General features: G+C 34.6%; 3 protein-coding genes across 17 annotated transcripts in view; 1 reads left to right on the top strand and 2 right to left on the bottom strand.

Moving 5' to 3' along the window:
* LOC144964059 (uncharacterized) overlaps positions 1-3816 on the bottom strand; it is a 34567-nt gene extending 30751 nt beyond the window's left edge. Inside the window, exons 1-2 of the mRNA XM_078897999.1 lie at positions 3763-3816; positions 1451-1579 (exon numbers count right to left, since the gene is read on the bottom strand). Coding sequence (XP_078754125.1) covers positions 1451-1579; positions 3763-3816 — 183 coding nt within the window. The remainder of the gene's footprint in view (positions 1-1450; positions 1580-3762) is intronic.
* On the bottom strand, positions 162-11914 carry LOC144965961 (uncharacterized protein C3orf38 homolog). Of its 3 annotated transcripts, none has more exons than XM_078901876.1 (6): positions 11783-11914; positions 9952-10058; positions 8992-9121; positions 7652-7836; positions 6166-6258; positions 3050-4854 (listed from the first exon to the last, which is right to left on the bottom strand). In XM_078901876.1, the coding sequence occupies exons 3-6, from the start codon at positions 9110-9112 to the stop codon at positions 4300-4302; spliced, it is 954 nt and encodes a 317-aa protein (XP_078758002.1). In that variant the 5' UTR covers positions 9113-9121; positions 9952-10058; positions 11783-11914; the 3' UTR covers positions 3050-4299. The 3 variants fall into 3 exon arrangements, with proteins under 3 accessions (XP_078758001.1, XP_078758002.1, XP_078758003.1); XM_078901877.1 differs by having other exon boundaries at positions 9952-10008; positions 11783-11904; XM_078901875.1 differs by lacking the exon at positions 9952-10058 and having other exon boundaries at positions 162-4854.
* A 225-nt stretch (positions 11915-12139) lies between these two features.
* Positions 12140-13569, top strand: part of LOC144965958 (cilia- and flagella-associated protein 46-like) — a 105789-nt gene continuing 104359 nt past the window's right edge. For 9 of the 13 annotated variants that reach the window (XM_078901870.1, XM_078901867.1, XM_078901865.1 and 6 more), the window contains exon 1: positions 12154-12479. In XM_078901870.1, the coding sequence (XP_078757996.1) occupies positions 12431-12479 (49 nt within the window). In that variant the 5' untranslated portion in view covers positions 12154-12430. Of the gene's footprint in view, positions 12480-13569 lie in introns of all 13 variants that reach the window. The other 4 variants (XM_078901872.1, XM_078901869.1, XM_078901863.1 and 1 more) reach the window with 2 other exon arrangements.

Raw genomic sequence — 13569 nt, 5'->3', positions numbered from 1 at the left:
TAAAGTTATCTCATTCCACGACAAAGATGGAAAGCAACTAGGAAAACAGATGAAAGGGGATAAAAGTCACGGGCATGTGACCTCCTGCTCACCGTATGAGTATGAGGTCAGAAGACTCCCTGCTGAAAGGAAATTGGTACACAAAACACAAGACAGTTAAATTAGTTATTTCTATGTTTGTACTTTAATTGTCATATAAATTCAATTTAAAACAAAACTCAATTCAATCATGGGTCTTGCATATTATGTATGTATATGTTTCACAATATATGTCGTTAAATACCCTTAATTCAAGAGTAACCCGTGTTTATTCTTGGAACTTGTTCTTTCTGTCTCCATTTTCAATAAACACTTTTTAAAATCGAAATTATCGATTAGAGTTGGTATAGACGCTTGCGACATTCCTGGACGATGCTCAAGAAAAAACAAAAACAAAACAAAGTATAAGTCAATAGTTATCACCCTGAGCCTAACATAAGAGCATTTTAGTCTTACACACATGCCGGCTCCATTCGCTGTGGACGGGCCTGGGACCGTCTTGATTAAGACATGGCTGAATTAAAGGAAGGGTTTTTTTTTTGGTTTGTTTTGTCTTTGTTATTGTTGGTTGGTTGTTTTTTGGGTCTTTTTGTCTATTTTTAGTTATTTATATTTTATTGACAACAAAATATGGCATTATTGTTTGTAAGAATAATAATTGTGAATCGTTGATTGCTTTCTATTCTGTGCAAGTTGTTTATAAACCCTTGTCTCCAATCTTGCCAATATTCATAGATCATCGTATCAAGTATTCTTCTTGGATGAAGTGGAGAATTATGTCCACCATGTCAAGTTTTTCCGTGTTTATCAGGGGTACTTCACACCCACATACATACAGACATGATCTCGCTAAAACACTTGTACCCATGTGTGCTAGCACAAGCACACATCTTTTATTGTTTTTATAGCTCAGTTGGTAGAGCACTCGCTTCACACGCAAAGGGACCGAGATCGATCCGGGTGCAGTCAAAAAATTTTCTGACCCCCTGTCCACCCAGCAGTGATTGGGTAGCTGAATGTTAGATCTGGTGGAAAGTACTTTGCGTTAGACTAGTGTCATATCCAAAGGATAGGAAGCAATTGTTATTGTCTGTTTCAAGCTATAGAAACCAGGATAAATTCCGGCTCCATGGGCCTAATGGCTCTGAAGGACTACTACTACTACTTATGACGTTTAGAAATTTTTCTCCAATCAAGATGGAATGACGTTGTAGCGATTAAGTGGAGAAGGTGTGCAATTAAGCTGAGCAATTATATAAAAAAAATTATGTTTTTTGGGGAGGTGTAGCGTATAACTGGAGTGTGCGATTAAACAGAGTCGACTGTAGTTTGGATTTTAAATTCATGTTACATGGACCTCTCAAGATACTTCTCACATTTGCAAAATTTTCTGTAATGTTTCAACTGTTACCTTTTCTAATTCTATAATAGTTTCGTCAAATTGGGGAATAATAGAGCCATGAGCTTCGACACATTTCAATGCTATCACTTGAATTTTCCAATTTTCTGTTGCATTTGGGTCTTTGACCAATCCAAAGCACTGTTGAAATGTACCGCATAAAGATGAATCTTTTAACAAAGTACCACAAACAAATACCATTTTAAGTCCATGAGGGTTGGATTTCACTTTCAGCCCTTCTTTTGAAATATTAGTATTAAAGGTAAATGTCTTTGAAAGATGAAGGAAAACATTTGAAATATCCATATTATTGGAATGATGATTTGCTGTGTGATTTCCCGGAGAAATAAAGCTGGTAAATAGTTGTGCCTGTGACATAAAATGTGATGGGCCAAACCCTTGTGAAATCGGATCAGAGAGTGACTCAACATTTTAAAAAACCAATTGCAAAATGTTTTTCCGAACAAAAAATCATCATTTGACGGATCACTGATTTGATGTGTCTGGGAGTTGTAATTATTTGACTGAACCTGCAGGGAAGAAAAAGAGAAAAGAAAAAGACAAGAAAAAAATGACTTGTTCAAAACAGGTAAACAGCAAACTTAGAAATTTATTAACCCTAATCATACGTCATATTTTCAAGACATTTAAAGAAAAAAAAAACTCATCTCCCACATTTCTAACTGTACATTCGACTGTTTCTCTCCCAGCTAGGGTATCCGGCCATGGCCAGGACAAAACCAAGTAATCTCATCCCAAGACAAAGACAGAGAGCATGTTGGAAAACATATATAGGGGGATAGAAGACACAGTAAGTGCCTCCCTGCCCATGTCCAAGAAAAAGTAACATAAAGGGGATTATTTTGAGGAATAGAAGTAGATTCAAAATTAAAATTCCTTCCCAATCAAATGCATACGACGATCCCTGCCTAAAGGGATGTACTAAAGTACTACAAAATACATTATAGCATCAACATTTAGACAAGACAAGCAATCCCACTGACCCTTTGAATGAAGGATCACAGCCATAACCTGGGTAAAATAAAAGTCTCATTTCCGAGGGCTACAGGCAGTAACACCCTTGGTCCTGATGAAGGTCAAGGATTCTAAAGTACTTTATAATGCAAATGTTGCTCCTGGGGCTCGAAGAAATAAATAATAATAAAATTGGGTGAATGAATCATTCGCCATCCTCTCAGTTATTGTTTCATTCATCATATTTTGTTGACAAAGGGAAAATCCAAAACGTCCACATCATGTCTTCGTAAATTAAATTGAAGCTTCCATTCAATTTTATGACTGTTATTTAACATGATTTGCAAAACTGCACAATTCGCTGCTTTGTTCATTGACAATTAAATGAATAAAACCTACTTGATGGATATATAATCCCTCAAAACTAATTCTATGAATTTGACTGTTTTTCTCTCATCCAAGGACTCCAGTCTAATAAAGTTATCTCATTCCACGACAAAGATGGAAAGCAACTAGGAAAACAGATGAAAGGGGATAAAAGTCACGGGCATGTGACCTCCTGCTCACCGTATGAGTATGAGGTCAGAAGACTCCCTGCTGAAAGGAAATTGGTACACAAAACACAAGACAGTTAAATTAGTTATTTCTATGTTTGTACTTTAATTGTCATATAAATTCAATTTAAAACAAAACTCAATTCAATCATGGGTCTTGCATATTATGTATGTATATGTTTCACAATATATGTCGTTAAATACCCTTAATTCAAGAGTAACCCGTGTTTATTCTTGGAACTTGTTCTTTCTGTCTCCATTTTCAATAAACACTTTTTAAAATCGAAATTATCGATTAGAGTTGGTATAGACGCTTGCGACATTCCTGGACGATGCTCAAGAAAAAACAAAAACAAAACAAAGTATAAGTCAATAGTTATCACCCTGAGCCTAACATAAGAGCATTTTAGTCTTACACACATGCCGGCTCCATTCGCTGTGGACGGGCCTGGGACCGTCTTGATTAAGACATGGCTGAATTAAAGGAAGGGTTTTTTTTTGGTTTGTTTTGTCTTTGTTATTGTTGGTTGGTTGTTTTTTGGGTCTTTTTGTCTATTTTTAGTTATTTATATTTTATTGACAACAAAATATGGCATTATTGTTTGTAAGAATAATAATTGTGAATCGTTGATTGCTTTCTATTCTGTGCAAGTTGTTTATAAACCCTTGTCTCCAATCTTGCCAATATTCATAGATCATCGTATCAAGTATTCTTCTTGGATGAAGTGGAGAATTATGTCCACCATGTCAAGTTTTTCCGTGTTTATCAGGGGTACTTCACACCCACATACATACAGACATGATCTCGCTAAAACACTTGTACCCATGTGTGCTAGCACAAGCACACATCTTTTATTGTTTTTATAGCTCAGTTGGTAGAGCACTCGCTTCACACGCAAAGGGACCGAGATCGATCCCGGGTGCAGTCAAAAAATTTTCTGACCCCCTGTCCACCCAGCAGTGATTGGGTAGCTGAATGTTAGATCTGGTGGAAAGTACTTTGCGTTAGACTAGTGTCATATCCAAAGGATAGGAAGCAATTGTTATTGTCTGTTTCAAGCTATAGAAACCAGGATAAATTCCGGCTCCATGGGCCTAATGGCTCTGAAGGACTACTACTACTACTTATGACGTTTAGAAATTTTTCTCCAATCAAGATGGAATGACGTTGTAGCGATTAAGTGGAGAAGGTGTGCAATTAAGCTGAGCAATTATATAAAAAAAATTATGTTTTTTGGGGAGGTGTAGCGTATAACTGGAGTGTGCGATTAAACAGAGTCGACTGTAGTTTGGATTTTAAATTCATGTTACATGGACCTCTCAAGATACTTCTCACATTTGCAAAATTTTCTGTAATGTTTCAACTGTTACCTTTTCTAATTCTATAATAGTTTCGTCAAATTGGGGAATAATAGAGCCATGAGCTTCGACACATTTCAATGCTATCACTTGAATTTTCCAATTTTCTGTTGCATTTGGGTCTTTGACCAATCCAAAGCACTGTTGAAATGTACCGCATAAAGATGAATCTTTTAACAAAGTACCACAAACAAATACCATTTTAAGTCCATGAGGGTTGGATTTCACTTTCAGCCCTTCTTTTGAAATATTAGTATTAAAGGTAAATGTCTTTGAAAGATGAAGGAAAACATTTGAAATATCCATATTATTGGAATGATGATTTGCTGTGTGATTTCCCGGAGAAATAAAGCTGGTAAATAGTTGTGCCTGTGACATAAAATGTGATGGGCCAAACCCTTGTGAAATCGGATCAGAGTGACTCAACATTTTAAAAAACCAATTGCAAAATGTTTTTCCGAACAAAAAATCATCATTTGACGGATCACTGATTTGATGTGTCTGGGAGTTGTAATTATTTGACTGAACCTGCAGGGAAGAAAAAGAGAAAAGAAAAAGACAAGAAAAAAATGACTTGTTCAAAACAGGTAAACAGCAAACTTAGAAATTTATTAACCCTAATCATACGTCATATTTTTCACCCCTTAATCGTACGTCGGGGGGCCTTTTGTTACCCCATGACAATATATAGTAAAATAAAAAACTATCCCTTTTCGTATGTCGGGGGTAATTTTGTTAGCCCTGATAATATATAGTATAATAAAGAAGAATCCCTATGGGTACGTCAGGGGTGATTTTGTTACCCCATGGCAATATACTAGTAATATTAAAGAATATCCCTTTTAGTACGTCGGGGGTACGTTTGGGGGGGGGGGGGGCTCTGTTCACCGTTGATGAGCAGCTTAAGCCATGGAAAGGACAATGCCCCTTCCTTCAATAAATCCCATGCTAATAGATATGGGGTTTTTATTTTTTTTCTTTATATGTGACTCGAGGTCCACAGAAACCAATGTTGGACGGCACACTGCCATTCGACTGACCAAGCCCTTTTTTTAAAATGGGAAGGAACCTAACAATGGACATTTTTTTCACCGACCACGAACTGGCAGCACACTTGCGATTCCACAATGGGGTAACTAAGTTACCCCTGACGTACGAATTGATTTACAGGTTTTTTTCTCTTTGGAAAGTGGGGGCATACAGTTACCCCCAACGCACGAATCGGTGTTTACAGATTTGTTTTTTTCTCCTTGAAAAGTGGGGGAATAAAGTTAACCCCGACGTACCAATTGGTGTATACAGGTTTTTTATTTTTCTCTTTGGAAAGTGGGGGATTAAGTTACCACCATTTGTAAAACAAGGGGCATGTTGCGAAATTGCCAATGGCCAATGGTCACTATGTTATGCAAATTTTGTAACCATTTGAGCAGAAACCTTTGTAAAAGTGAATTGAAAATTTCAGAGAAAAATTTTAATTATATGTTTATTAAAAGCAAAAAAACAAGGCCTGGGGTAACAAAGTTACCCCTAACGTACCATTAAGGTTAAGTTAGATTGAGTCTTTGCAAAAATAATTGTTGACAACAATAATCTTCAAAATATCAATTTTTTCAGATAACGTTTGAAAATGAGTTTCTAGGAAACTTTTGAAAAATGTTTCTGATAATTGTCATCAGCTCAATATTATCAAGTTAAGTGGCCTTATGTGCGAGAATATCCCAATAAATTGCAATCCTTAATGACCCAAAAAGACTAATAAATTTACCCAAAAATTTCTTTGCATGTGAGCTGAAAAATATAAACAAAATGGTAGCTAATTCATATCAAATGACCACCTACCAAAATATTTACTTGAGAAAAATTATAATTGATTGGTGCACTGTTTGAAGGTGATCCACTGTGATCTGAAGGAGTGGCAGAATACTCAGAGACCTGAAATATCGTAGAAAAATAAAACAACTTAAGTAAACATTCTGGTCCTCAAAAGTTCATGACTCAAAATGGAGACTTACTCTGTTATCATTGTCAATATCATAACTTTTGTCTCCACTATACTTTCTAATAATTTTGTTTTGGTTGTTCTTTGACGCAAACCCTTCGATTTCGGAGTCTCTTGTTCACTCTCAACTCCAAGCCGATAGATTCAGTTTTTTTTCTAATTTTTACTCACAAAAATGTATACTTTCGATGATCTGCACTTATCTTATAGTCTTTTTAAAGCCAGCTCACATGAAATCTGATTTTTTTCAAGAGTCAGAGATAGTCAGAGACTAAGCACTAGTCCGCGTTCATGAAAACGGTCCCAGATGATGCCATGGGAACTAAGATCTTTTTTTTTATGTTTGGTAATTTTGTAAGTCTTTTGTAATTTTGTTTGATAGCAGTTTGATGGGTCACTAGATTGTTTCAGGTTGTTTGTGTATGACATTCAACACTTTCAGGCAATGTGACCTTTGTCAACATTGACCATTGATTGTGTTAAGGTATTCATCAAGTTCAGGGCATGTCATATGTGCAATGACAACGCAATCATCTATGTATGTACCGTTTATATAACTAATAACACTTAGGGCCTATGTACTGCAAAGTAAAAGTCTTTTCCTTGCAACCCAAAATGAGGTTAGCACAAGAGAAAGACGATTGTTCTCACCTTGGAGAGAAAGAACAATTTTTAATGAGGTTGACAAAGTAATTTTAAAAATTGAGATTTGTAGAGATTATAACATTCCTAAATCTACTTGTCAACTTTCAAAATAAATAACGAAAAAATTATTGAGGCCTGTACCAGTGAAGAAGAAAGTAGAAAGAGATAGAGAGTGACGGGACGTGGTGGAGGAGAAGTACTGTTTTTGTGGTTTTCACAAAACAGGAAGTGAATAAACCATTATCTGGACACATTATTCGTATAAGAGCCAATGAAATAATGAGGACGATGAGATTTGGTGACTTTGCAATATTAAGTTATCTCCTTCAACATAAGTCATTATATCAAGACACGGATGTCCTGCGGAAACTGAGGAAATCATGACGAAGGTATTTCAGAGTCCACCCTCTCACATACAACTAGTGTTTTTCAATTTGTTATTTTTCATCATTGTAATTTCCAACTGGATGTGTTAAAATATTTTATGCAGTCTAAATTTAATATGATATATAAACATCTAAAACTTTGTTTTTGTTATTGGCTGAAGAAGGATTTGAGACCAAAATGTTCTGTGTTTAGTATTTTGTTCTTAGTTGAAGCTGTTTTATTCATTTTTGTACATGACTTTAATATTGAAAGTTTTATAAATATTAAAGACTTGATAATTATAGCAATATATACCTGTGTATCTGGTTCTGTCCATTGCTTCAGTATCAGTCTCAAAAAGTCATCCTTAGAGCGACATTCATTAATGTTAGGAAAGTTTTCGTCATACACATATTGAGTAATAATCTTTTTCGAAATAACTTGACGATGCAAAAATTTGTTTGCATTTTCCTCAAAGGCAAGAATTGCTTTCACACAATCTGAAACAAAATAAACACGCAAGAAGAGGGATTGAGGTTAGATGAAACTAAACTTTGATAATATTATTTGAAATGAAAAATGTAGACTGCTACCATACAATACATAAATATATATATATATATATATATATATATATATATATATATATATATATATATATATATAAATATATATATATATATATATATATATATATATATATATATATATATATATATATATATATATATATATATATATATATATATATATATATATATATATTTATATGAATTATTGTTACTTTACCTTGAAAAAGAAAATCATAATTGCTAATAATTTTCTAAACATTAAAAAAAAACCAAAAAAAAAACAGCGTGGGAAAGTGGGAAACAAGAATTTCTTCTCCTTATCCATTTTGATGTCCCTGATATTTCAGTCAAGATATAGTGGATCCCATTTTCTTGTGGGTGATCATGCCCATTCAGACTGACATGTTCTGTGTTCAGTATGAGTTAAATAAGAAGTAAGGCAAAGACAAGTTTTATTCTTTTTTTTTTGTATTTTATAATACTCGTTTAGATACCTTGTAAAATACTAAAATGAGACAATGGCCATGGGCATATATACAAACATTTTGCAATAAATACATTTCAAAATGCACCTCAATTCTTCAATTAAGTAAACATGAAATCATTAAAATAAAAATTATTTTTTAAAGACTTATCAACTATTCTTCCATTCCCCCAAGAGCGAAAACAGTTCTTTGAAATAAGATTTTGTAAATTTAAAACATGTACTGCCGTTTTATTAAAGAACACAGTATGTGCTATTAGGTTAACATTGCATATACATTGTGTTTTTAAAAACAATGGCAGTGTTTATGCCTGTGAGTGTGTGTGTGTGTTGGAGGGGGGGGGGGGATGGTATTTGTGTGTGTGTCTTTATGTTGGTGTGTCTGTGGGGGGTGTTGGTATGTAAATGTATGTATTTATGTGTGTGTGTGTGTATGTATGTGTGTGTGTATGTGTTAATGTGCAGGCATTTGTGTATATTTGTGTCTGTTTATGAGTGTGTGTTGGTGTGTAAATGTGTGTCCGTGTGGGAATTGGTAGTAAATGTATGCATGTGTGTGTATGTATAATGTGTACATGCCTGTTGTATGAGCAACAAACCTTCATCAGAGTTGCAAATGACTTGGCCTTTTGAAACAGTACTGGCTAAAGACTTCAACTGCTCTGGTGTCAGGGCTTGGAGTAAATTTTGGATACCCAATTTTTCCCTCTGTGTCAACATTTCCTCACTCTAGAAAAATAAAGATACATTTCAAATAGATAAATACTTATGTCGGGTAATGCACTGGATCTGGGTGATGGTGAAATGATTTATTGAAAAATTGAATTATGTCCTTCTGCTACAGCATCATAAGATACCATTGCCTAGGCATTCCATGAAGGAAAATATAGATAATTAATCAAACTAGATGTCTGATGTCAATAGGAATCACCTATGTTGTCCAAAATGATTTATAGTGACAGTAAAATGTTTCTGAGTGACATTGAAATGCTTCTAACTTAAGGCCAATGCGTATCCAGCTGTTAGTCTTCATCAACTTGGGATCCGACCTTAGGCCTGCTTGTGACTGTTACACTAAAGAGATTAAGCAAACATCAATAGTCGGGGTAATGCTTACATCTTTCATGGAATGAGCATGTTTTGCTGTAAACTCTTACTATGGTTATAAAAAGAAACACTGAGCATGAGATGATGAAGATCAGGACATAAAAATATCTATTTCTGCGGTTTTAGCAAAACACTTAAAATTTTGCAATGAAAATAGCAAATTTTTAATCCCAAAATAGACAATTTTGCAAATACAGTAAAATTACTTTAAACTGAAAGAAGCTAAACCGAAAAATACCTTAAACCGCAAAGAATTTAATAAATTGTACTAGTTTCTTCATTATCTTTCTACTAATTCTTACCAAGAACCGAAATACTTCTAAGCAGGACTTTCTTTAAAACGAAACAACTTGAGAGAACCTTCCCTTTTCTCTCTCTATTTTTCTTCAAAAATTCGAGAAGGTGGCCACACGTAATAATACCCAGCAATAATAAACAAAGAGCGTAAGTACCTATAAGATGAAGGTGAGTGGTGGGGGCAGGCAAACACTTCAATCACTGAACTTGGGCTTGGCCAACACCACAATAGCACAGAATGGAAAAGGAAGACAACGGGTGACTGGCAGGTGAAAAATGAGGAAAGAGGGGGAGTTGGGGTGTAGAATCACGCAAGCGAGATGTTCTCGCTCGTGTGTTGATGCTTTGGATTTTCAACACAATAAGGGGCTGGGTGGGTGTTGGTGTGTGTATGTGTGTGTGTGTGTGTGGGGGGGGGGGGGGGTTGACAACTTACCATTGATAATCCATTTTATTTCCACTTTGTTTATATATGCATGTATGAGGGGGGGGGGGGGGGGGGGTTTCTATGTAATTAGGCCTTTGAACCTAATGGCTTTTCAACAAAAGAGGGGTGTGTAGTAGACAGCTTAGCATTGACATGCCTTTTCATTTCCATTTCACTTCACCTCTGAGTAGTTGTGCATCATTCATTATCAATTATTGCACAAGAACTTTCGACCTTATGTTAGCTTTACATTTTACTAAAAGAAAGCACTGTGCTTACACGTTGGAGTTTAAAATCAAAATACTATGTGAAGTCGATGATAAAAAAGTTGAGCAAGAAGGAGATATGTAAAAAACACAGCATCCCGAACTCAACTCTTTCAACAATTTTGATTGGAAAACGAAAACTCCCAAAAATATTTTTAGAACACACCCCAAAAAAAAATTTTGTTAAAAAAAATAATTTTAAAAAGGTTAAAAAGATGGCATTTATTCAACAACTCCATTTAAGACGAAACCCATGATACGATTAAATGAGCAAATTCCTTAAATAGTTACTACCCTTCAAAAACATCGCAAAACGGGAACTTGCTTTAAACCAAAATGTCTTTAAACCGAAATGGTATAGAAGGTCCCCAAAATTTCGGTTTAAAGTTTAAAGTAATTCCACTGTACTTTACAAAAATATTGCATTTCATTTTATATGGAAAATCCAGTTTTTGCTGAAGAACCGAAGAAAAGGTGAGACAAAGGAATCTGGTTCAAATAGAGACCAGAAGTTTCAATGAGCAATCTGTCAATGTGCCTATTTTGACATCATCTAAGAAAAAGAAATATCGAGGGGGCCAGAGAGAGAGAGAGAGAGAGAGAGAGAGAGAGAGAGAGAGAGAGAGAGAGAGAGAGAGAGAGAGAGAGAGAGAGAGAGAGAGAGAGAGAGGACGAAAGAGGGAGTGAGAGAGTCAGAGGGAATATGGGAGAACGGGAGAGGGAGAGTGCGTTTCAAAGTTATAGTAGACATTTAAAATAAAGGAAAGAGATAAACAAAAAAAAAAACAAAAACAAAACAAAAAAAACCTAGGTTGGCCTAGTAGCTGGATAAAATAGATAGGTAAGAATAGGAAAAAAAATATTCTAAAATGAATTCAAAACTTCGAAACGCACTCTTCCTCTCCCGTTCTCCCACTCTCTCTCTCTCTCTCTCTCCCTCTCTGCCCCCTTGGCAATTGAAACTTCCATTATTAAAATAATTTATGGGGTGTTTTAAGGTATAAAAAATTGAATAACTTTGCTTCTATATATTCTGGAGACACATTTCAAACGGACTGAGATACTGCATCATAGTCATATTAAACCAGATTGTTATCTAATCTAATCATTTGAAAACTGAATTTTCTTATATCTTATTATATTATACTTATATTTATCATGTGATAGAAAAAAGCCTAAAGTTTAAAGTTCAGTTTAAAGTAAAGTCTAATAAAGCAGCTCAAATTTGATTTGCCCAGTTTGAGGTCGAAAATTTATAAACTCCTTACTAAAATTGTCTATGGGAAATTTTACCTCATCTAGTTTCTTTCTGTAGATAATCTTAATTCGAAAGCATTTGTGATACTCGCTATTATTATCTTTAAAATGGTTTCAAGGTAAACATCTTGTTTCGTTTCCTTCTCGATTTTCTTGGTAAGCTGTGTCAAATGGTTCGGCGTTTGATCACAGTAGCACAATCCAAATGCATTTTTTATTCGTTTAGGAAAATAATGCTTTTGTGACTAACCGAAATCATTAAGTATAAATCAGGTAAATTACTAATCTATATATCTTTCCGTTTCGTATCATTCAAATACTTTACATTACGATAAGTTTTGATATAATATATTTTATGTGCCTTTTTACATACTATCATAACAAGTCACCGGCACTTTACCATTACCATGGTTATGGATGAAATTACTCCGCATAAGTCAAGCAACCTAGAGTTAAATTCATTGCTGACAGGTTATATTTGAAATAGTGAATGCAAAAAAATATGCTTACAAATATGATTTTTGGTCTGAACTTTTGATGTTATAAATACTATTTTTAATCTACTTTATTCCTCGTTAGTACTTCCGAATATTAACCACACCAATGTAAACAATATGGCGACCCTGGGTTAAAAATTGTGTCGATGCGAATACTTAAAAGTAGTTGATCAATTACTAAGAAAACATGGATGCAAGCATAAGAAAACTGCTTGCAAGTGCTGAAAACTATCCAGGTTTGTTATTATTTATTTATATATTGTTGTGGCCATTATTATTTTAAAAACTTAACTTTAACTCTATCTAACTTAGGTCTGGAAAAAAATGCAACATCGTCGCAAAAGAAACAAATATGTACCTTCCAAAAAAAAAAAAAAACAAAAAAAAACGAATACAGGCAACAACAGCATTAAACTTCCCAACTACATTAGACAAAAAAAAAAAACAGCTACAGACTAAGAGGACAAGAGGACCCGACAACAAACTATCTATTCCTTCAAACATCAAGAACAGACACCCGCCTACACTCTTTCTTTCTCTCACCCTCTGTCGTTCGTTTATGGAATGAAATCCCTCAGGAGTTGAGAGAAATTAAAAAAAACAATACAGTATTTGAAAGGATCATAGCGTGTATTATGAAATATGTGAGTGAGTTTGTGTGCGTGTGTGTGTGTGTGTGTGTGTGTGTGTGTGAGTGTGTGTGTGTGTGTGTGGCGCGAAATTCATAAATGTGAACTGTAGTCTGGATGGGGCTACTACAATGACCACGAAGAAGAAGAATCATACTATTACGAACAGAGATTTACTGATTAAAATTAATTGGATTTTGTGATGCTAAAGGTGAACGGGAAATAAATCTAGTTCTAGGTCTGGCTTCTCATAGAGCCGGATATCTTCTTTAACTTTAAGATCTGTGATTCTTTCTTTTTGTCTAGGTTTAACTTAAAATGATTTCTGATTTATTATATTTGAGTACATTTTTTACATTTCTTTAAAAAGAATTATTATTAACAGCAGAGATTTCCTCTTCTCTCCTCCCCCTAGTTGAAATAAAAACCATCACTATTTAACCCCCCCCCCCCCCCCCAAATAAAGTATGACTTTACACCTTTAAAATTGGCTCGAAGATTCTACGTTTTGTGCTCATTCTCAAACCCATATATGGTTAAAAAGATCACTTTTAGAAACATAGTCGCAAGAGAATGAGATTTAAATAAAGATAAAATGACAGTTAGCAACATAATAATCACAACATTTTGCCAATTATAAGAATAAATCCTGCACAAGCATTGTGGATTTCATTAAGTATAAAATGTTCATTCTATT

This window comes from Berghia stephanieae, chromosome 2, assembly GCF_034508935.2.
Source record: "Berghia stephanieae isolate SIO BIC M18660-M18661 chromosome 2, UCSD_Bste_1.3, whole genome shotgun sequence".
In the NCBI taxonomy this organism is placed as follows: Eukaryota; Metazoa; Mollusca; class Gastropoda; order Nudibranchia; family Aeolidiidae; genus Berghia; species Berghia stephanieae.
This window is presented reverse-complemented; position numbering and strand designations above follow the sequence as displayed.